Here is a 22,215-nt window from a genome sequence, read left to right on the forward strand (position 1 = left end):
ACTGAGCTGGACTTTTCAAAACTGAAATATGGCACTCAGTTTCTTTTCCTTCTGTTATACTCTGGAAAGAGACTGCTTTGTCAGACAGAAGCCTACGATGAAAACATACAGAAAAGGTTCTCCAAACCACAAAAGGCATAGGATAGTCACAAGAAACCAAGCTTTGGTAAAAGTTGTGGTAAGCCCTAAGCTTGTGGAGATGCCTATTAACTCGGCATAACCTGATCTTTCCTGACTGATACATCCTTCTGACTCTCATCTCACTGTGGTGCACTCATTTCTACCCCTAGGGATGCTTTAGCTCTCTTCCTAATAAGGCTATATAAAGTAAGCAAGAATTTGGGAAGTTATTTTAGTTAAAAGTGAATGTATAACAAGCATAGGCAAATAAAATTTGTACTTTCATGAGGATCAAGGAATCAAGACAAAAAATGAAACTCCCCCAAAATATCTGGCATTCTAGAATTACTTAAACACACACACACACACACACACACACACACACACACACACACACACTTACTTCTGCTAGCAGAGCCAAAGTAGTTGAAGAGAGAGTTTCCAGACCTCTGTTCATGAAGGCAGTTGCCCTAAAGTGCCTTCGTCTTTGTTTCAAATCCTATTGCTGAAACAGTTAATCTGAATTTAGTATTATGGGCAGCATTCCAGGCAAATGAGATTTGTATGTCTGGCTAAATAGTCATATGAGATTATGATGAGGGGCTAAAAACGTTGATCTTATCATGAAAATTTTCATTTGCCACTCAGAAACTGTAAGTTCTGGAGATGCACTAATTTATCAAAAAATACAAGTTTAGGAAGCATTAAATTATCATCAGGTATTTGTTTGACATTTACCATCTCATAGTTATGGCACTTTTTTTAAATTAAAAATGTTCAAGGCAAACTTTCAAATTTACCTTAAATATAAACAAATTTGGAAGTAAAAAGGAAACCTGAAAATAACTTTTCAATTTCATTAATTGAAATTGCATTTTCCCTATGCAGAGAAATGCCTAATAAAATTTTATTTACCTATGATCTTGTGGTAAAAGTCCTTTGCATTAAAACATGATGATGGTCTCCCATATTTAGAGCTGAATATTCATCAATTATTTCTGGATTTATGGACAACATAAAACAAACTGTGTATTTTTCCTGAGATGTTTTGAAAACATATGAAATTGTCTCTGATTACCTAAAGAACAATGTAGGCAAGGGATCTTGGAAAGCAGTTCAGTCTCTCGAGTGGCCCATGATTTCTTCTCCTGGTGTTCATGCCCTTGTGCAATGCCCTCCCTTGAATGTGGTCCCGACCTGAGAGTCTCTTCTAATAAATAGAAGGGAGCAAAGGTGAGGGATGTCACTTTCACAGTCACCTTATGTAAGACTGTCACATCTGTCTCACTCAGAAACTTTTCCCCTAGCTGTCTTTAAAGAACAAACTGCCAGATTGTGAGCTACCTCCAAGAGGGCCCTATGGCCAGGAGGTCAGGGCCACCTCCAGCCAACAGACAGGAAGGAGTGACGGCCTCGGTCAACAGATGCAGGGAGCAGAGCTCCGCTGAAGACCAGGAGAGCTTGGAGCCTGATCTCTCGCTGGGAGACCTTGAGATGACCCTGCCTTGGCTGGAACCTTCACTATGGCTGGGTACTTTCATTAACACAGTGAAATTCTCGACTTGTTTTTCACAAAGCAAGAAAAATAAACACAAGCTACCTCACTTAGGTCTACTCATTGAGAAACAATTAAACATAAAATTATTCTAGTTTTTTTAAATTATTGTGAAAAAGAGCAACCACTCTACTGAGAAACCTGATGGTGCTTTCCTCTGTGTCAACCTCTTTACGATCTACTCGACATTAGATAGTGCCTCTTGCTCATCAGGTTTTCCTTGGTGATTTTCGTGAATATTAACCTTTAATTATTCCCAAAATATTTAAAATAAATCAAACATGAAAATTTGCAGAAATGATTTTTACAATATTCAAAAGTGTAGCTTGTGGGTACATGATCAAGAGGCGATAATTTTAATACAAGCATGAGAATAATACTGCTGGCTCCCAAAAAAAACAGCAGAAACTTGGGCTACAAGAGAATATCATGATCATTGTCTAATTGAAATGCTTGATATTATAAATTCAGAGGAAGTGAATCAAGTTCAAGAGGACTAGTTCACTATAGTTTCTTCATTAAACTGTAACAACATCAAAACATGAGGTTTGAACAGAATTTCCTAGATAATGCAGTCTTAAAATTACTTTTCCCTTAAAAATGATGCTTTAATGATTAGGACAGTGAATTTCCATTCTGTTTGTCACCTATGGACATGAGAGAAGCACATTAGTATAATCAATGAAAGAAGAAAAATGGGTGGCTAACCTCAATTCCCAGGGCATTGTGCTGTCTCTGCAGGGCACTGTTTATATTTGCCTAAAACTATCTTTTCAGTGATACTGTACACAAATGGCTAAAAGCATCATGTCTGGAAAACATCATATATATCATAACTCTTCAAATGGTGAAATGTGCACAAGTTTACCTATGAGTATTTTCTCTACATGATTTAAATGAACTGGCACGGAAAACATCCTAACTACAGCTTCAATAACCTAACCAGCCTTGCTAACCAGAGGAGAAGAATTCAGTCAAATACATATGGCCACTTAAAATTATTTTATTTAAATTTTCATTTATTTTACTGAATGGAAACTTTCACACAGTGAAAAATAATTCAACACACTATTATTTGACACTATTCCTGTTAGTTATTGCTACATAACAAACCACCCAAAAATGTAGCTTAAAACAATCATAATTTATTGCATTGTGGATTTTTGCAGACTGGGAATTCAGCACATAATGGAGGTGTATTTTCTTTCCTATAGAATATATGAGGCTCTGGGACAATTTTAATGGCTCAGGGTGATTGGAATGACTGGAACTAGACTCCTCTGGAGGTTCACTCACATTTGTGCCTGGTCTGGGAAGATTCTGAAGCTAGGCTGAAGTGAGGCAGGCCATAAGAAAGTCTGCCTGTGCCTCAGCTTGGGCTTCCCCACAATATGGCGACCTAGGGTTAACTGAACGTACCACAGGACAGCTTGGAGTCTCAAGAAAACATGTCTCAACAAAAACCAAACCGCATGAGCTTTTGTCACCTGCCTGAGGAGTCCCAGAGCACTGCTTCTACTCTTTTTTTTTTTTTTTTTTTTCTTTTTGGTGGAGACAGGCACCAGCATGCTCAGAAGCAAAGCCATGGCATGCTATGTCCTATAAACTGAAGGATCATGGAAGAACCTGCTGCCATGCTTTGTAACCCCCACAAACTTGCTTCTTTCTTTCTTTCTTTCTTTCTTTCTTTCTTTCTTTCTTTCTTTCTTTTCTTCTTTGCAAGAAATTTAGACAAAAATGAATTACACATGACTTCTATCCTTAAGAATATTTTCAAAATGTAGTAGGAGAAGCAAAGAGGCTGGTATATAGGAAGAGATCTCATTTTATACTTTTATCATGTTTATTCACACATGTTCCAAGAAATTGTCTTTATGCTAATGTTTTAGTGATTTATTCTTGCTCAGTAAGTTGTAATATCTGAAAATCAGTATTGTTTATATACTACTATAGCAATGAGTCGTAAAATACATAAAATGGTTGTTAAAAACCTTAGTTAAGAGTCCTGTCCATTAGATCTTAGGTTCCTTACCTACAAAATGGGATTACCATCAGACCTACTTCAGAGAGCTGACCAACTTGCTTAGCACCCTCACTAAGTGCTGCTAACTACCACTGTTTCACCAGAGAAGAGAATAGTCCTCCAGCTTTTGGCATAATTTTGCTTCCTTTCTATAAGTCAAATTAAAACTCAAAAATAAAATAAAGTGAATCACTTATATTAACAAAATCAGAGAAGTTGATGACATCAGTTATTTTCTCTATACTCATATTATCGAGTGATAATTAAATTGTCTTTGAATTAGATGTCAAAGTGTTCACTATGTATATTTATGTTTATATTAGTAAAGGGCTTTTCTTGCACACACACACACACACACACACACATACACACATACACTATTAGTAGGGATTCAGCCTCTTCAACTCACTCTTCAAAGGGAAATAATACAGAAAAATGTTTGGGAAAAAAACTAAGTTGTCTGATTTCCTGGGAATGTGGGATCTGTCAGGTGATTTCATAGCTACAACAGTTCTGTGGTGCAGCTATGAACATCATAAGTAAATTTTTAGTACAGAATTTCATACTAAAGAAGATATCCATAGTTTCACCCCCATGGTTGGATCAATCAAAAAAATTCAATTATGCTGTTTCATAGGCTTCTGTTTTCTTCTGTTTATGTGGAATCTCTTATCTTTCAATCTCTCTTTAATTTTGGTATCCAACATGGTAATGTTATCATATTTTCCAGTTTCTTCAAATGCATAAACTAATCAACAGAACCAAACAGCAACATATTTTTCTATAATCTTCTAAATTTAGAACACAAATAACATTAGATTTAAAATTGCTTCTCTGGAAAGGTTCACAGATGAACAGTTATTTCTTTCTTTAAGTGGCCAGATTAAGGAAACACACATCCCTACTGCAAGCCATGGAGTAATTATACTGCTGTTTATTATTTTGAAACCCATAATTAGCCATAAAGAAGCATGTACAAATAAAATACTGTGTTTATATTTCCCATATAAAAAGCTCTGTTGTTCAACAACAAAGATATCAAACACCATATTTTATAAAGCTGGTATTTTGCAATTATCTGACTTGGAGCCCACTGTATTTTGTGGGGAAAACAATGAACCTTCCACAAACAGGCAAGAAGGAACAGGTTCAGGTTGAAATTGCAGTTCTGTCCTGATTTCAAGGATCTCAATTAAATCTCATTTCCACTGAAAGGTTAAAACTAAGACCACTTGAAAAGGAAAAGTTGCCACCAAGATTTTTTCAGTAACAGATTCCGAGCACAACAGCTTTTGCCTTAAAAGATTTACATCCATATCGAAAAAGAAAAGCAAACATCCTCCTAAGTTTTCCCTCCTTTCCCTTCCACCCTTGCTTTAACAGTCGCCTCATTTGAATATGGCATTCCTACATTCTCCATGTCCACATGTGAGTCACGCATGATCAAGTGCCTGATTATTTATTCCTTTTTTAACTAGGTGCACTGTGGGATATCTTTTATCTCAGTGACTAAATTACTATTGCCATATAATAACAGTGCTCAAATTGTCCACGAACAGTTTCCACTGAAGATCTATTTTTAAAGAGCAATATTCATTTGTCCCTATACTGCCTCTGTTTCCATGTAGGATGCCAAAATTATATAGCAAAATGCATTCCCAGAGGAAATGATGGCAAATTAAGATATTAGAATGTTCTTTATAAGGACCCCTTAGTGCCTCTGGCCAACAGTTATCACGCCCTTCGCAAAGAGTCAGTGTGAGATCTCTGAGAAAAAGCCTATGTTCTCTCCAGTGCTGACGTCTTGGTCCCTCTGCCTTGCCTGCTCATTGCACAAAAGGAATAAGCAGTCTTTGAAGGTCACCTTCCCATCAACTGGGAAGTCAGGGCCACTTGGCAGAACAGCCCCTTGGAAGATTGTCTTTAAACATCACTACATTATATGCAATACATATTGTCATGATATTTAACACACACACACACACACAGAGACACATACACACACACCATAAGTTAAGAATAGGCTCAAGGAGCCAAGCACCGTGGCTTGGGAGGCTGAGGTAAGAGGAGTGTGAGTTCAAAGTCAGCCTCAGCAACTCAGCAAGTCCCTAAGCAATTCAGTGAGATTCTGTCTCTAAATAAAATATAAAGAAGGGCTGCGGATGTGGCTCAGTGGCAAAGCACCCCTAGATTCACTCTCTAGTACCAAAGAAAAAAAGAAGAAGAAGAAGAAGAATAGGCTCAGGGTCATATGAAATACCCCAAAAGGGAGAAAGCATTACATTAATATTAACTACAACTAAACTGTTCCAATCAATCAAGGGTAGGACCTGGGCAGTCTGGAATCCTAGTCCCTTGCAATACCTGCACAGTTGCTTCTTCTTGCCCACTGTAATTCAGTGTTAGCACATTTACATAAATTAATATATTTGGATGAAAATATGGTTTTTCCCTAAACAATATCTACTATGAATTACTTTTCTACAAGTCGTCAACTGTAAACTTGACATATTGAGGAAAAAAACTGTTGAATGTATCACAACATCATTAGCTACATTGATTTTGTATTATGAATATTACCAAATTGTGAAAAAATGCAAATTTGCACTACTCAGCTTTTGCACTAAAAATGAATATTGTGAGAAACTCAAACATACATCTAATTAAAGTATAATATTGAAAAACTGTGCACCGTTTCTGAAATAGTGATTCATGCTTTTCTGACAGACTATTAGCCAAAAAAAAGTTGATTGACACAACAGTGTATCCAATGTGTGCATATTTGTAATGGTCTCTACGGTAGTTGACTATTGATCTTCATTTTCATTTCCTGTGTGGACACAATAAAAAGGGAATTAGGAAAAGCTGACAGCATCAGAACTTCTTCTTTGGCTACAACCTATTTTAAAATTCCTACCTTTTGAAATGCTTGAAGGTTCAGACTGACCTTTCAAAAAAATATGAAACAACAGAGGAACACCAAAGATGAGTCCCCAAAGCTTTAAGGAAACATCAGAAAGTTTACTATGAAAAATTCTAGTTCTTAATACCATAATATCTTAATATCACAAATTAAACTTTAAAGCAATTGATACATGTAAGTTAATTTAAATGCACCATTTAAAATTTGAGACATAATAATCCCCGAACTTTCTTAATGTTCCACAGATTTTAAAGTTACTTGGAGAGAAATACATAAAGAGATTAGGTATTCTATTTTAATGTTTGGTTTTGCTGAGAGTGAGGGAGAGAGACCCTTCACATCCTTGTAGGTGAGAAAGCATGTGCATGGTTGTCTAGTCTCCAATTCCAAAAGACAACAAAATATCAAAACACCTAAAGACTAGATCAATCATTTAAATCATTTCAAAGACCCAAGTCATTAAAATTCATTAAATGTAGAAATCAAAACCACAGCTGAACAGCTAACAACTGCAAAAATTAAAAAAAAAAAATACTCCATATATCCATGAGCAAAGCTAGCCTCTGGATGGACCTGTGCTTACCCACACTAGAATCCCTCCTCTTCACTGAAATTTTCAGACACATTGAATAAAGATGAGCATTCAGTTTGAAAAGTCAAAACTGAAATGATATGAAAGGATTCGTGTTTTATAAGTGGCTTTTAAATTTTCAATACATATTTAGAAACTTCCTGGAATAAATAGAATATATGTGAAACCTGTCACAATTTGCCAAACCTGCAAAGCAGATCAGATGTAAAGACCACAATCATGAGGACAGCAAGATCGTTTGCATGGACAAGTGGCCTTATGGGGTTTTTTCCCCACTGTTTTACTTCGAGTTGGGCATGAAGCCATTGCCCCGGAAAGTTCCTCCACCTGACAAGTCCTTGCTAAATGGCCCATAGCAACCAGACCAGCATTCACCATGGGACAGGAGGAAACCTGTTTTTAAATGGTTTAAGATTCAGAGTGACCTTTATAAAAAATTTGTTTTTCTCCAGACAGACTGTTGCAGTCTGATCCTTGATGTTGAATTTATCATAAGTGCCTGAAAAAAAAAAGGTCTATCTGGAAACCACGCTCAAGATCTCTATCCAGACTAGAAAAAGGACAACTTTGATTAGAAATATTGGAGAGAGAGGCTCACCAAGCTATCCACAGCTGGGAGGAGAGCCTGACTGGGCAGAGCAGCAGGCTGTGCCATCCGGGTCACTGGGAGGAGGACCATCGCTAGCTGGGTTCTCTAATGCGCTTGCTCTGCTCTTCTCCCAGAGACTCTCAGCCTGGACGGACACACCCCATTTTACAGTAGGTGGTGGAATAAGCCCTGGATCCAGGACCTTGGACGGGAGGCCCCCACCCATCTTAGCACCAAGCTGTGGAAACAGCAAAGGTTACAGGTAAAGCAAATTATGGTGCTTATTATGTGCCAAGTGATTTTATATTCTAACCACTCCTGAGTCCCCCATCACCCTCCTTCCCCCTAAAGCAAAATCAAAACAAGCCAGGCAATCCTAAAACTACACATGGTCAAAAATTGGACTCTGAGTGGAATGTATTCTGGTCAAGACCATGATGATAAGAGGCAGATGTTACAAGGTTGGAATTCTGGCCATGCCACCCTTGATTGTGAGGGCTCTGGCACATTTCTTAACTTCTCTAAGTCTCAGTTACCCTGATCATTGAAGAAAGTGAACTTGACCCAGGAGGCCGGATTGTGCACAGGATGAAAAAGACAAGAATGTTCAAATTTTCACAGTAAGAATGAGATACAAGAGTGGGACTGTAAAGGAGATTTTACACAATGGCTTCTGTCCTGTTGACAATAGCCCCAAAGAACTGTTGTGGAAGATTGATATGTGAAGAAGTACTCTGAGACCAATGGAGGAAAGTCCTGTGCAACTTGTCTCTACGGGTGCCATTGTGTCATGGGGTCCTGCTGTGCTGGAGCCATTTGTTTGAGAAGTTACGATAGTGATTGACATGTACAAGAGGTGAAAGAGTATGTGTTCTTGAAATTCACAATAACAAAAAAAAAATACTTATATATCATTCTCAGCTCCTATCTATCACCAGAATAAGCACATATATTTAATTTTTTTTATTTTTCAATTATTCCGATGGATAAGAACAGGAAGAGAAACCAGAGAAACAATTTAAAGTTCAAGTTAACAAGACTTTGTCTTTTAAGAGCAAAGTGCTATTACTAAGAAAGTAGTTATGATTTCCATGTAGAGAAATGTTCCCTCCCACCAGAGCAGCGGTGAGTACAACCACACTGTGCGCATCGTCACTTCTGGTGCTGGTGCCAAAGGAAGATGGATGAGGAAGTGTTTAAACTCATCAGGTCTAAACTGCAACCCTAGGAAAGACGGCCTTGCCCATGACCGTAACTCCCACCCCTCCGCACATCTTCTACAGCTGTGCGCTCCTGATCTCCTGGACAAGCTTTTCTGTTGTAGGACAGTGATGGCTCTTTTACCAGAACGTTCTTTCTTGTGTCAAGCATAGATCTTCCTGCTTCCACACCTGCACCCAGAGCCTAATTCCACCCCTAGAGTCAGGAAGCCCTCTCCTCCCTCGTGGAGACCGGCCTTCCTGTGCCCCCCTGGGTTCTGTTTTAGGGAAGAGCAGTCCCTCTCCCCATCCCAGCCTGCAGTCTTGTCTTCCACCACTCCCTCTCCTGTGTCCTAACACCTGCCACGTTGGCAAGGCTGGTGGCTCTAGTTCAGTGCCAAGGCTATCTTATTAGCTCTGCCTCTCCAATCAATAAAGATACTAATAAGAGTGGGTAAAGGTGGAGTTGGACAGAGCACAACAGAAACATTGCAAAGCCAGGAAACTAAAATGCAGGACAAATTTCCCACCTCTGCAAACAGGATTTGGAGGTGCCAGAATTTCCAGTGCTTAACAAACTATATGTGCCCCAATTTCCCCATCACTATTTATAACAGTAGGTTTAAAGAAGAGGAGATATGGTGACAATGGCTTCTCCATTGTCCTCACAGGAAGACTGTGGGCAAAAGTGCTCAACTTCCCCTCCTCAAGTAACCCAGCAGGGTGCTTCAGCAGGAGGCTGTGTGCACGTGTGCACTGTTAACCTGAAATAACTGCAGAAACATGGAGCTGTAGGAACAAAAAGTTTCTACTCCAGCTAAACTCTCACTTTCCATTTTACTTAGTGTTGTTCAAAAATTTAATCCACTTTATATTCCAATCTGTTGGTCCTATAAATTGTACTATGGAGTGTCGGGGCAAGTCATTTTTTAATAAAATATTTTTAGCAATACATACTGCTGTTCAATAGTATTAAATATATTAAACATAATATATTTAAACCATTTTCAGCAGTTGCTGATAATTTCATATTTTAAGGCAGCATTTTTTTATTATTTGAAAATGAGTTTTCTTTTTGATTTAAACATATTCAAGTTGATGTTTTATTTATTTTCTGAAATCCTGAAAGTAAATCATTATTCCTTTTTAAAATACAAACAACAAAATAAAGGGTCTGGGATGTACAACAGCATGTTCAAGATTCGACCCACAAACCTGCACCTTTCAGACCATTAGTCTCTCCTCCCCCCCACACACAGATACACACACACACACACAGATACACACACACAGATACACACACACACACACAGATACACACACTCTAACTCTTGCCCCCATTCCCACTCCTCCACCCTCTCTCTTCACAGTCTTTTCCCCCGTCTCCTTTCTGAACCCAGCCAACAGGACGAGCCACGGCCCAGTCACCTGCCTTTGTGTGTCGCTGCAGCCATCCCCAAACTATCCAGAAACCCCAGCAGGGCTACACCAGACCTGTGAGTGACGGAACCTTCCCACACCTCCCAACCTCAGCACATACCACATGGAGCAGAAACACGCCACTCTCCCTGGGTCCTGCCTGAATTCTTGACCTTCAGAATTGGAAGTAAATTAAATGGTCATATTAAAAAAACTTCAACTTATACATTCTCTTCACATTATCTGCTTTTTAAAATCACCTAGTCTATGCTCACAGCATCCAGATCAAATCTACATGAGGGTGGACTCCACTCCACACTCACTATTCCCACACTGGCTATTCCCATGATATATTTATTATTCACTGGGCATCTTCTAGTATTATGTCCAAAAATGAACTCCTTCCTTCTTTCACCAAACTCATCTCAACCTATTCTTCTTCTTGTATTTCCTATCTCATTCAATGGGGTCAACATAGACCTTGCTTTACACTTTATAAAACCCGTTTTATATCCTCCCTCTACATAAAATGGTTCACCATGTGCTAAAGTTCAAGAAGTCTCCTGAATCTGTGTTTTCTTTTCCACTTTCATAGCTACTGCAATCACTTAGAATTTCCGTGCAACTTGGACACCACCAGCCATGTCAGCTATTTAAATTTAGAATAACTAAACCTGAAAATTTCCCTTTCCCTAGCCACATTTTAAGTATTCAGTAACTGCATACTCACTGGACAGGATAGAGAAGGAAAAGGTTCCCTGGCCATTGGAAGTCCCACTGCAGACTGCTGGTTCAGAAGACTCCACGGCTCTGCACTGACCTCTCTGTCACCACTTGACCTGTTCCAAGCCCATGCTACCTGGTTGCCAGAGCTAATTTTTAAGTGAATTAAATCATCCCAAATGAGTCACTTAAAGAGAATTCTTCTCTTACATTTTAACTTATAGATAATGCAAATCAAAGGCTTTCTTGTAGGATAAATGATATGCCCAAGCACAGATCTCTCTCAAGTGGCATTTCCTACACACTTTTACACATACTGTACACAGGATTATGGATTAATTGTGTCCCCTTCCCCCCCAAATCAACATTGAAGCCCCAACTCCCTATGTGACCATACTTGAAAATTGGGTCTGCAAGTGTAGGAACACTTAACTGAGGTTTGAAAAGTGGGGCCCTCACCCAAGAGGAGTGATGTCTCTGATGAGGAGGAGCAGGCACCAGAGTTCTCCCAGGTCATGTGAGGATGGAGCAAGGAGGTACTCTGTGCCTGTCAGGAGGAGCCTCCCCAGAACCAGACTGGCGGTCACCCCGGTCACAGACTTCTTGCTCTGGACCTGTGATAAATGAACATCTGCTGCTAAGCCATTCAGTTTGTGCTATTTTGTCAAGGACCTGAGCAGACCAATATTCTCAGCCACATGGAACTTACGAACTCAGTGCTAAGAATGATCACAGATCTCCAAAGTTGACTTCCTCTCCTCCAAACCTTCATACCCACTCTTTCTCTAATTGGCTCTCGATGTGAAATCAGACACCCCTGTGTTCTTCTGATCTTAAGGCCATTCATTTATTCTGTCCCTGCGCCTTTGAAGGGATGGATTTGGCCATCCATCCAGCTGTCAGGGCTCTCAAAGCTCTGCCTTCTTAGCTGGCCATATCATCTGCAAATTGTTTTCAATAATAAGTTCAAAATAAGCAGAAGCAGCAATATGGCAAAATGTTTAACAATTGCTAATCTATGTGAAAGGTAGATGTGGATTAGTATACTAATCTTTTAATTCTTTGGGATGTTGTGAATGCTCATAAACAAAGGAAAGAGAGAAATATTTAAGGTAATGAAATGAACTTCATATTTAACATGACCCAGATGTTCAACCTTGGGCTATTTAGCTGTATGTCCTTGCTTTCCTCCTCTATGGAATCTGTGATGATGCTCATCCATGGGGTTGGCATGAGGAGTTAATGAATGAGAGGAGTTCTGACTTCTAAGATATTCTGAAGGTTTGGGTTGCTGCAGGAGCTACTTCTGTTACTGAAAACTTCAAGTAATTTTCTGAGTCAATACTGTGTTCTGATCACCCATTTGCCTATTAGTTCAATTTTAAATAAACGAAGTTGGCAATAGTTCGTAAGAAAAAAAAATTTATTTTTGATGGGAGTGGAGATGCAGCAAAGAATCCTGAACTGTGGGTTTCCCATGGGACAGAGGCTCTGGGAATGCCTCCTCCAAGTGGCGGGAAGGACACAGCCAGACGACAGCAAGGCACACTGACAGGGAGGAGAGGAAACAGGTGAAGAAGGGGAACATCATCCACTTCACGCTCAGATGGAATTCACTCTCCTGTGCAGGATGGAGCAGCCGGCACACTATGCTCATGCGCCTGCATGGGAGTGCTTACTGTACTCACTAGTCACAAAAATGAGGGGATGAGCTGTTACCAAGATCAATACTGGTATTTAAAAAGACAGGAACATCTATATTCTTCTGGATTTTTATCATTCGTGGACATTTTATTTATAAATGACTGAACATGAAAACCACTAAGGAGGAAAAATAACCACTATATTTAAGATTTTAAATACCCAAGAGTTAGATATTTGCATTCATTCTAGTACAATTCACAGTATAATCATTCACCACTTATCAAAAGACAAAGAAAGAAAGAAAAAAGAACATGTTAGCCATCTCTTGTTTTGAATGCCAAAGAATTAGAATGAATTTCATGAAGAAAACTCTACTACGTGGACTATAGTTAATGTCTTACTATATGAAACTTAGTTTTCACTTTTCATAGTATCTTGTGACATAATTCTTTTAAAAAGAGGTTTTGTTTACATCGATTTCCAAAAAGACCACTAATGTCCTATTAAAATCACTCCTGAATTGATCGGTAATAATCCATGACTAGTTAGCACCCTGAAACTTCAAAAACATGTAAGTCAACTTGTGGTTCCAGTATTATAGAGATAATTAAAAACAAAACTATAAGAAACATAGTTTCATCTATACAATGAAAAAAAAATTGAGAAGGTTTAATGAAGTGAATACATGAAGAAGGACTAGACTTGAATCAGGTGAAACCATAAAAAAAAAACAGGTTTTCTCTTAAAAATAGACAATTTTGAAAACATCTAAATTTTATCTCTTCAAATAGGATAAAAATCATAGATTTAAAAAATAGCAAGGCAGGGTACCTCATCAAATAGTTGACTGTCTCAGGGAAACATCCATTTCTGTGCTCATGGGCTTGGGGCAATATGGGGACACAGTGTCATGGGTGGGTCCTGCTAGAAACAGAAAACCCAGCCAACAGACCCCACTTCAAACAGTCAAACCTCTAGTCCTCCACATGTGCATCTCCTCGTGCTCAAATTTTCTGCCTGCACATCGCCTCCTGCTGGTGCCCAGGTAGCACCTTCTCCGTCCGCACTTCTGGTCTCTCCATACTTGCCCCAAGCCCTCTGCCTGTCTAATTGATGTCTCCACTCTTCCAAAATATGTCTGTGTTCTATTCTCATCTGCTTGGCACACGGAATATTATGTAAAACTGAGACACGGGACCTAAAAGGTCTGTCCACAATGGTTGTCACTGTCAACCAGAAAGTGCTTCTCAATCTTGGCTGCACCTTGGAATCACTGAGGCTCAGGACTCAAGCCAGATCAATGATATCAGAATCTCTGGGTTTGGGGATACCCAGGCCTTGCTGTTTCCAAGACTCCTCAGGATACTCCACTGTGACCCCAAGGACCACTGTTCTAGAGTTCCCTATTTTGAGGAACTGCTTCATGATATGAATTAATACACAAAACAAGAGAGTCGGTGCTTAGTCATTGTGAGATTGACACAGATGAAGGTTTTTCAAACTGAGAGATAAAATAAAAGCAATACCTCAGAAAATTCAAACCCAAATGGTCCTTTATTTGAGATAGTTTTCTGCATATTTGTTCTCATATGTTAAACCTAACAAGAAAATGGATTATGATTTATATGTATATAGTCTGAGACTAAGGGCTGGATTGATTGTCTTTCCTCTATGCTTTAATTCACCTTGAATAGGCACACGCTGACCTCATCTAATACAGGTGATTAAAACCAACATATATCTGCAAGCTTTCAAACCTTAGGTTTGGATAAGTAGGTTGTGCCCTATATAGCTACTAATTTGACCCAGTTACAAGTCCAAAGTAAAAATATTCATTCTTTGATCTGTAATACAACAGAAATCTACTATTAATACAAAATTTGGGGTGTTTCTCTATAAAAGCAAAACACAGATCACAAATTAGCAGTTGCATTTTGAGCAAAAAATATAAGAGATATAAATCTTGGTCATAAAAATATGTTATTGTCTTTGGTCTTACAAATAACCTTATTAGTGATTAATCATCTGCATGATCAGACTGTTGCCTTCTGTAGAGAACCATTCAACTACAAATAATTTGAAAATAATCAAGTGGCAGAATTTGAAAGAGATCTCTGTAGATGTGTTCTTCATACTTCTGGGCAGTGACCTAATATGTACAATAGTACAAAATAAGCAGCAAAATAAAATATTTATTTCAAAATTTAAATGAAAAGAAATATGAATAATCTTATTTTTTTATATAAAAATATGGAATCTAAAGTTCATAACACTAAAATAATTAAGAACTAAGATTTTTTTTTTTTAATTGCACATTATGTAACCCAAACTCTGCATTTTCAGATCAGGTAACATTGTAAAGAGTGCGTACCAAAAGACAGAATGTTGCAAGTATCAGAAGAGTTACAGAGGCCTAAGACTCACATCATATCCTTGTGGTCAGTGTCTGTTAAATATAAATAAGCAATAAAACCTTCTTTGAGATGAGGCTATAGAAATACTTTTATGGAGCATAAAGACTAGAGTTTTTGCTGATATAGGGAAGCTATGGAGGATACAATGACCTATGTAAAAATTTAACCTTAAAAATCCATGTTCTCTCACCACGTATCTGTATCTGAGGGTACAGTCCGTAAGGAAAACCTCAGTAACTACAAAAGTTTACCCATAATACAAAAAAGAATATTCATAAATGCTATGTTTTACAACATTTATTTGTAATCTTCCTCAGGAGCTTAACATATGTAAGAAAAAAATCCTTATTTAAGTAAAAATCAAGCCTAAAAATAATATACATTTGTAATTTTGAAGCTTAAAATATTACATTTTTAATATTGCCTGCCAACTTGAAGATTTTGACAGATTTGTCAGATTCTTATTATATACCAAAACATTGTTTTGAATAACACTGCAACCAAAAAGAAAAATTACTGTTATAATTTTTGCTATCCATTATAAAATGCATCAAGTTAAAATCTATAGTATAAGTGATATATGCAACAGGTATTTTTGTTCTTTATGTCTTCATATATGAAAATTTTTATATTTTAAAAAATTAAACCAGTTATTTCTTATATTACTACAAGTATTCTTGGTTGTGAATTATTCCTATAATGTGGTATAATATAAAGGATTACCATGGTAAATAAGCTCTATTGGAGCTCAAATTACTAGCAATTCAGATACCATGATTCTATTAGATATATTTTAAGTTTTTTTTTTTTAAGAAAAAGTGGTCAGAAACTATTTAAAATAATTTAAATCAAAAGTAAATTTAATCCATTTTCTTTTGATACATATGTGGAATATGGTAAGTTTTAATGAAGGGAGAGAATATGAAAACAGAAAGTAAAATATATTCTAGCAACTAATCGATTATTTGGTTATATATGGGCATAAAACATTAATATATTAATATATTTTCCTAAAATGTTAACCATACTATTTTGTAATGCTAACATAATTTTACATATCTTATCCACAATTTTAATCAATGTATTTATAAACTATTGAATTTTTCATGAATGTATTACCAATTACAGAAATATAATGCATTTACTTTTAATGTATTCCATGACTTTGTAACTTCCTTAAAAATGGAAAAATTTTCATAGAAATAATCTTTTTTAGTGGGAGATGGAGGCATATTGCTGGGATGGAACCCAGGGCCTTGCCCATGACAGACCACTGAAGCACTCTACCACTGAGCTACCTGCCTGTCCCAGAACTTTTATCTGTAACGAAGCTCTGTTTGATAGTCATTTTATAATTATAATTATGTTTGAAATAATTGATAAAGAAACTCAGACACAATCTTCAAAGACGACAAGTAACATTTTAACCCACATGACAGAGTTTGGGTGCAGACACATTTGTGGCTTTTTCAGAATCATAGATTAACTATGCATTAAACTAAGGAACTATGCTTCTATCTCATTTCTACATATAACCAATTGATTTTTGAGCCTTAATCCAAGAACACTAACACTTTAAATTTAAATTTATATATTTTAAATGGCTACCGTGTAATAAATAAATATTTCCAAATGACCAGCAACAACAACAAAACAAACAAACAAAAATCCACAAAAACCTCTACAGCAAAGAAATACCTACAAGACATCACACACAGGCAATAAATTCTGTGTCTTGGTGAGGAGAAAATTCAAAAAATTTATATTTTACTTTTCAACGTGAAGAATTTTTTAAAGAAGTTAAGATTTTTAAAGGTAATGTGCCTTTGTGTATACAGCTAACTACTCCTACTTTCTACATAAACATGATGCTGAAGTAGTTCATAACATTACAAATCTAACTCATCCTATGTCTTATAGCTATCACAATTTAAACATCAAGTTGGGAAATAATTTAGGCAAGGAAGAAAATAAGCATTTTAACATATTTGTGTGGACATTTGAACAAAGATAAATCTGATATACGTATAGAAAAATATGCTGCAGTCTCTTGACAACACAGACTATCTTTGAAATACTGAACTATGCAAATTTAAAGTGCTAGAAATTTCTATGAGGGCTTACATTCAAGGGAACAGGCATGTTCAAATTATTACCACAAACAACTTCTTCAATCTATCAATATTGAAACCTCTGCAACCTTGTTTTAGGAATAGAATTACTCACACACAGCAGTTTCCTTCCCTTTTATATTTTCAGTGCAACACATCTTGTCAAAATAAAAAGCTCCACAGTAAATACACTAAGCATTCATTATTAATTTCTGTCATTAAGATTGAGTTTAAGTTCTAGGCATGAGTAATAATGGTATTATAGAAAACTGAGACCCACTTATCTAGCAAGATAGCATTCCCAGTTAATGCCATAAACTCAGAATTACTATTTCCTAAGATGTATGCTTCTAGTCTTAAGAAATGATCCCAAAACCAGGTCAGATTGAAGTTAGCTTAATTGTCAAAAGCACAACTAATCAAGCCGAAGTAAAATGCAGCCCTTGACCCATATTTATTTAAAATAGGTATCAAATACCTATTACTGAAATAAGTCTTCTCTTGGAAAAGCAATGCAAATCCTTTATCTATACTATCATGGATACAATTTCCAGGTGCATAGCAGGTTAGAGGTAAAGAAGGACAGTTGTTCCCTTTGTGTGTAAGGTTGGGTAAGTAGGGAATAGAAAGAGAGACAGACAGTGCTGTCTCACTTCTTTTGAAAGGTAATGATATTTATTGTGTTGTTTAATAAATTACCCTAGTGGAAAACACTGAGACTTGTAGAGATTCTGTCATCATTTCTACCCTACCAGAGGTCACTGCAGTATCTTCATCTTAACACTTCCCCTGGAAAATCTCGTTTCAGCACCATGGACAGCAACACCTCTAGCCTAGGCTTGCCTAGACCAATGCAACTTGCACAAACTTCTTTGTCAGTCAGCAAAGGTTACATTCCTTGTTGTATTCAATAGGAAGAGCTTGAATATAGGCTACTAGATATTTCAGCCTATTTTTAATTCATGGCACCAAAGATTTTCCACTTAATACTTATGAAGACTAGTTACCCTGGAAAATCCAAAGTAATTAAAAAATGTGTCTGATTGATAACCTAACATTGTTAATCAACCACTAGATATTTAATTACAACTTTCCATGCCTAGTGAATGTCACATCAATGATTATGCAAATGTTAAGAAAAGATAGGAAACTTAAGTAGAGTTAACTAGGCCTCAGACTTTCCAAAGATGAAGAAAAAAATGCCCCGTAAAAGCAGTAAATGTTTTTGTTGCTTGTCCTACATAAACAACCACACTTTCTCTGGCTCCTCTGGTCAACCAACTTCATGACGTCACTGCACTAGGGTTCAATGTGCAGGTCCACAGGCCAAGCCAGGCATGGCAGTCTCTGACTCTTCTGACTACCTGTGGTCACCAGTGTGCAGTCCAGTCTTCTTGGTAAGCCTTATTCAAATTCTATTTTTTTAAAAATATGTAACCGAAATAGTTAAAGCAATGGGTGCATAATCTCAAAAGACCAGGGACTTCCCTGATCCTCCAAGGATCCCCAGAGGAAGACACCAGGCCACCAGAAATTCTTAACTGAGCAGCAAATCAAGCTCTTTTAACCAGTAAAACAACGACTGGAGCAACAAAGCCAGAGCCAGAAAATATTTCAAAACTCTGACACATCCACTGAGTGAACAGAGATAGAAAGGGACAGAAAAGGAGGTTAAAAAAATAAATAAGCCCACTGTTCCTACCTTACAGTCTTCGGGACACGACTTCACCGAGTACTCCTCTGATTGCAAGTACTTATGGAGCACACTTTCAAACTCTTCGTACTTCTCCTGAGCGTGGTGGTCGTAGTCTTGGTAAGCCGCGACGCACTGTCTGCAAGTGGTCCTCTCTCCGCCCTCCGTGAGCACCACATCCAGACTGCAGTTCAAAGTGTTGGGACTGGACAGCCCCGAGAACAACTCCCAAAGTGTGTAGGAATTACAAAACGAAAGGTAAAAATCTGACAAGTTCCAGAGCGGAGTTGGATGCTCGCCCCTCGCCTGCTGCTCCTCCCCCCCGGCCGCCGCCCCCCGACTCCAGTTCCTGGCGCACACAGCGTCCGCGCTCTCCACGGTGAAGCACTGGCCCGAGGAGGCGCCCTGGGGGTAACAAGTCTCCAGGCGCCACACGGGTCTGGCAGAGTTTCCTAGAAAAAGAGCCTTGCTCCGGTTATTTTTGCCTCGATTGCCCTTGCCGCCGCCGCCGCCGCCTCCCGGGGAGGGGGGCAGGGTGGGGGACGAGGAGGCGGAGAGGAGTCTGTGTGCCTGGGCGGCGGGCGAGGACTCCCCCATGCTGGCCAGGAGCGCGGGCCAGGAGGGCTCCTGCTGTCGCTGCCGCTGCTGCTGCTGTTGCTGCTGCTGCCGCTGCCGCTGTTGCTGCTGCTGCTGCTGCTGCTGCTGCCGCTGCTGCTGCTGCTGCTGTTGGTGATGCTCCTTGTCCCGGGTCCGGGTCAGTTTGGCCTCGGCGCAGAACCACAAGTGATCAGAGAGCAGGACTGTGAAAAACAAGAGAGATGCCAGAGACAGTCGCCATTTCTGAGCCCTCTCGGAATCGATGAACGGTTTCTCGTTCTCCCGGGGTGCTGCCAACCAGATTTTTAAGCCGTCGTCATACTGTCGACACATCCAAGCACCCCTGGTCATATTTTGGGAACGCACAGCCCTGGCCGACTCCACCGTGAGGGCTCCTGTGCGGGTGTCACCACAATATGCATTGACTTAAAGGGTTTAATTTCCTTATCCCCTCCTCCCGTTTCTTCTCTCTCTCTCTCTCCCCTCTCCCTCTTTCTCTCCCTCCCTTTCTCTCTCTCTCCCTCTCTTTTCTCTCTCTCCCTCTCTCTCTTTGCCTACATAAATATTACCAGGCTTGGGAGGAAGATCTGACTGGCTTCCGACCTAATCATCTGCCGACCCCATCCTCGGTGGAGTGGGAAACAATAATGCAGAGAGGGAGAGAGAGAGGGAGAGAGAGGGAGAGAGGGAGAGGCGGAGGAGGCTGAGCTGGTGCTGGCCGGTGGCGAGGCTGAGTACTGGAGGTGATGGTGGAGGTGGCCGGGTGGCTGGCTGGCGCTGCTCCTCTCACCCCGGCATTGTCAGAGCGCGGGTCCCCATGGCTCTGCTGAGGACAACCCGCTCTCCCCTGCCAGGGGCATGCCGCGTCTCCGCTGCCCACTGACGGCGACCAGAGCGCCTCCCCTCCTCCTCTTCTCCTCCTCCTCCTCTTCTCCTCCTCTTCCTCCTCCTTCCTCTCCTTCTCGGTTCGCGTCTCCTCCGCCTCCCGCTCCTACTTCGCGCTGCCTCTGCCCGAGTCCGGAGCCTGGGCAGCCGCCGCCGGCACGGCTCTCCCTCCCCCCCACCCCCCACCCCGCGCTCCGGCTGCCGCCGCCGCAGCCGCAGGTCTGCCCGCGGGCGCCGCCGCCGCCGGGGCTCCGACTGCTGACGCCGCCTCCCCCGGACCTCGGGGCCGAATCGCCTGGACTGGGCCTCCCGAGACCGCAGTCATCTTCAGTCCCCGGGCTAAGTTGCCGCCATCTTCGTCCTGGAGAAACACTTTTTGGGGGGGAGCGCTGAATTTTGCGTCATCTCCTCCCGCGCCGAGGTCTCACCATCCTGGCGCCTCGGCGGCAGCCCGGCCCCGGGAGGAGGGCGAAGGCGCGCGGGGCGGCGGGGGTGAGGGCCCACGCGGAGGCCCCCGCCCGGCTCCCGACCGCGCTGGCCTTTCCTGTCCGTCCCCTCCCCACTTTTTATTTTCTTTTGTCACTGAAGAAAGTCAGAATGCAGAGTGCGCGGCCGAGGCTGCGGTCTGTCTCCAGCATCGACCACCCTCTGCCTCTGAGAAAAGTCCGAGCTGCGGGCGGGAGGTCAGAGATCCCCGCGGGGTCAGGGTCCGGGTGTTGCCATCTCCACTAGGGAATGGCCTCCTTCAAATGGATGGTGGTAGAGGAGGGACGAAGTGACATTTGCTGACTGTGAATGTGCCTCGCGGTCCCTGGACAACGGAAGATTAACAGCCCCCACTGCGATAAATATCCCCGGTTGATTCTATCACCGGGAAGGGACGGTGTGTGTCTGTGTATCTGTGCAGATGGTCACATGTCGGCAGCCACATATGTACTGCATATATGTGTGTGTGTGTGTGTGTATAGTTCCATATTGGCCCACGTTTTCCACTTCCAAAGTAAACGATTCGAAGTGGACTCGGAGACTTGGGGAAACGCAGAAAGACCCGCACCACCTGGACCCGGCGGTCAACGTCTTAATCTCTGAGGATTCCTTCACCTGGGAGCAGCCCCGGCTCGGGCGGCCGCCCCGCACCCCGCCCCCGTGCGCCCAGCCCCCACGCAGTGGGCTCCTCCGCCGCCCAGGACTTCCGCAGCGGCGCGCGGGCTGCCGGCTGCAAGCGCCGCAGTCCAAGGCTCTGGTGCCCCTTAGCGTCGGCTCTCGGAGTTCTGAGAAGGGAAAGTGACAGATGCGCTGGAAAAACCTGGGGTCCCCCGTTTCCGGCTCACAAGGGTGGACGGTGCGAGCTAACGGCAGACTATTTGGATCTGAAGATTCTCTGCACTCCGCCCTGGTGGCCGCCAGAGCCGCGGCGCGAGCGAAGGCCGCACTGGGACCAGAGAGGCGCGGCGCACATTAGCAGCGCCTCCAGGCGCAGGACCGAGATGTGCTCTACCCGGCACTCTCAGGGTCGCCCCCCTTCCCTTCTTTCCAAGGACCCTAACCCAGCGGGTTGCTCGATCGCACTAGCTTTTTCTGGTTCCCTAGTGCTAAGTTACCTGAGAAACCAAAAGGACTGGTCGCGCGTATAGTTTTCCTTTTAGAAGCGCCATGGGTGTTGGGATGCAGATGTGGGTATTTTTTTTAAATGGAACGTAATGGGCAGGATTCAACCACCTGGTCACT

At 40.8% G+C, this 22,215-nt stretch overlaps 1 protein-coding gene across 3 annotated transcripts in view; it reads right to left on the reverse strand.

Moving 5' to 3' along the window:
• The window catches only part of Nalf1 (NALCN channel auxiliary factor 1), a 552,008-nt gene extending 530,642 nt beyond the window's left edge, over positions 1-21,366 (reverse strand). Inside the window, exon 1 of one of the 3 annotated variants that reach the window (XM_005316993.5) lies at positions 19,015-20,658. In XM_005316993.5, coding sequence (XP_005317050.2) covers positions 19,015-19,953 — 939 coding nt within the window. In that variant the 5' untranslated portion in view covers positions 19,954-20,658. Of the gene's footprint in view, positions 1-19,014 lie in introns of all 3 variants that reach the window. The other 2 variants (XM_021729643.3, XM_078016326.1) reach the window with 2 other exon arrangements.
• Between the last annotated feature and the right edge of the window lie 849 nt (positions 21,367-22,215).

Source organism: Ictidomys tridecemlineatus, chromosome 6, assembly GCF_052094955.1.
Source record: "Ictidomys tridecemlineatus isolate mIctTri1 chromosome 6, mIctTri1.hap1, whole genome shotgun sequence".
Classification (NCBI taxonomy): domain Eukaryota; kingdom Metazoa; phylum Chordata; class Mammalia; order Rodentia; family Sciuridae; genus Ictidomys; species Ictidomys tridecemlineatus.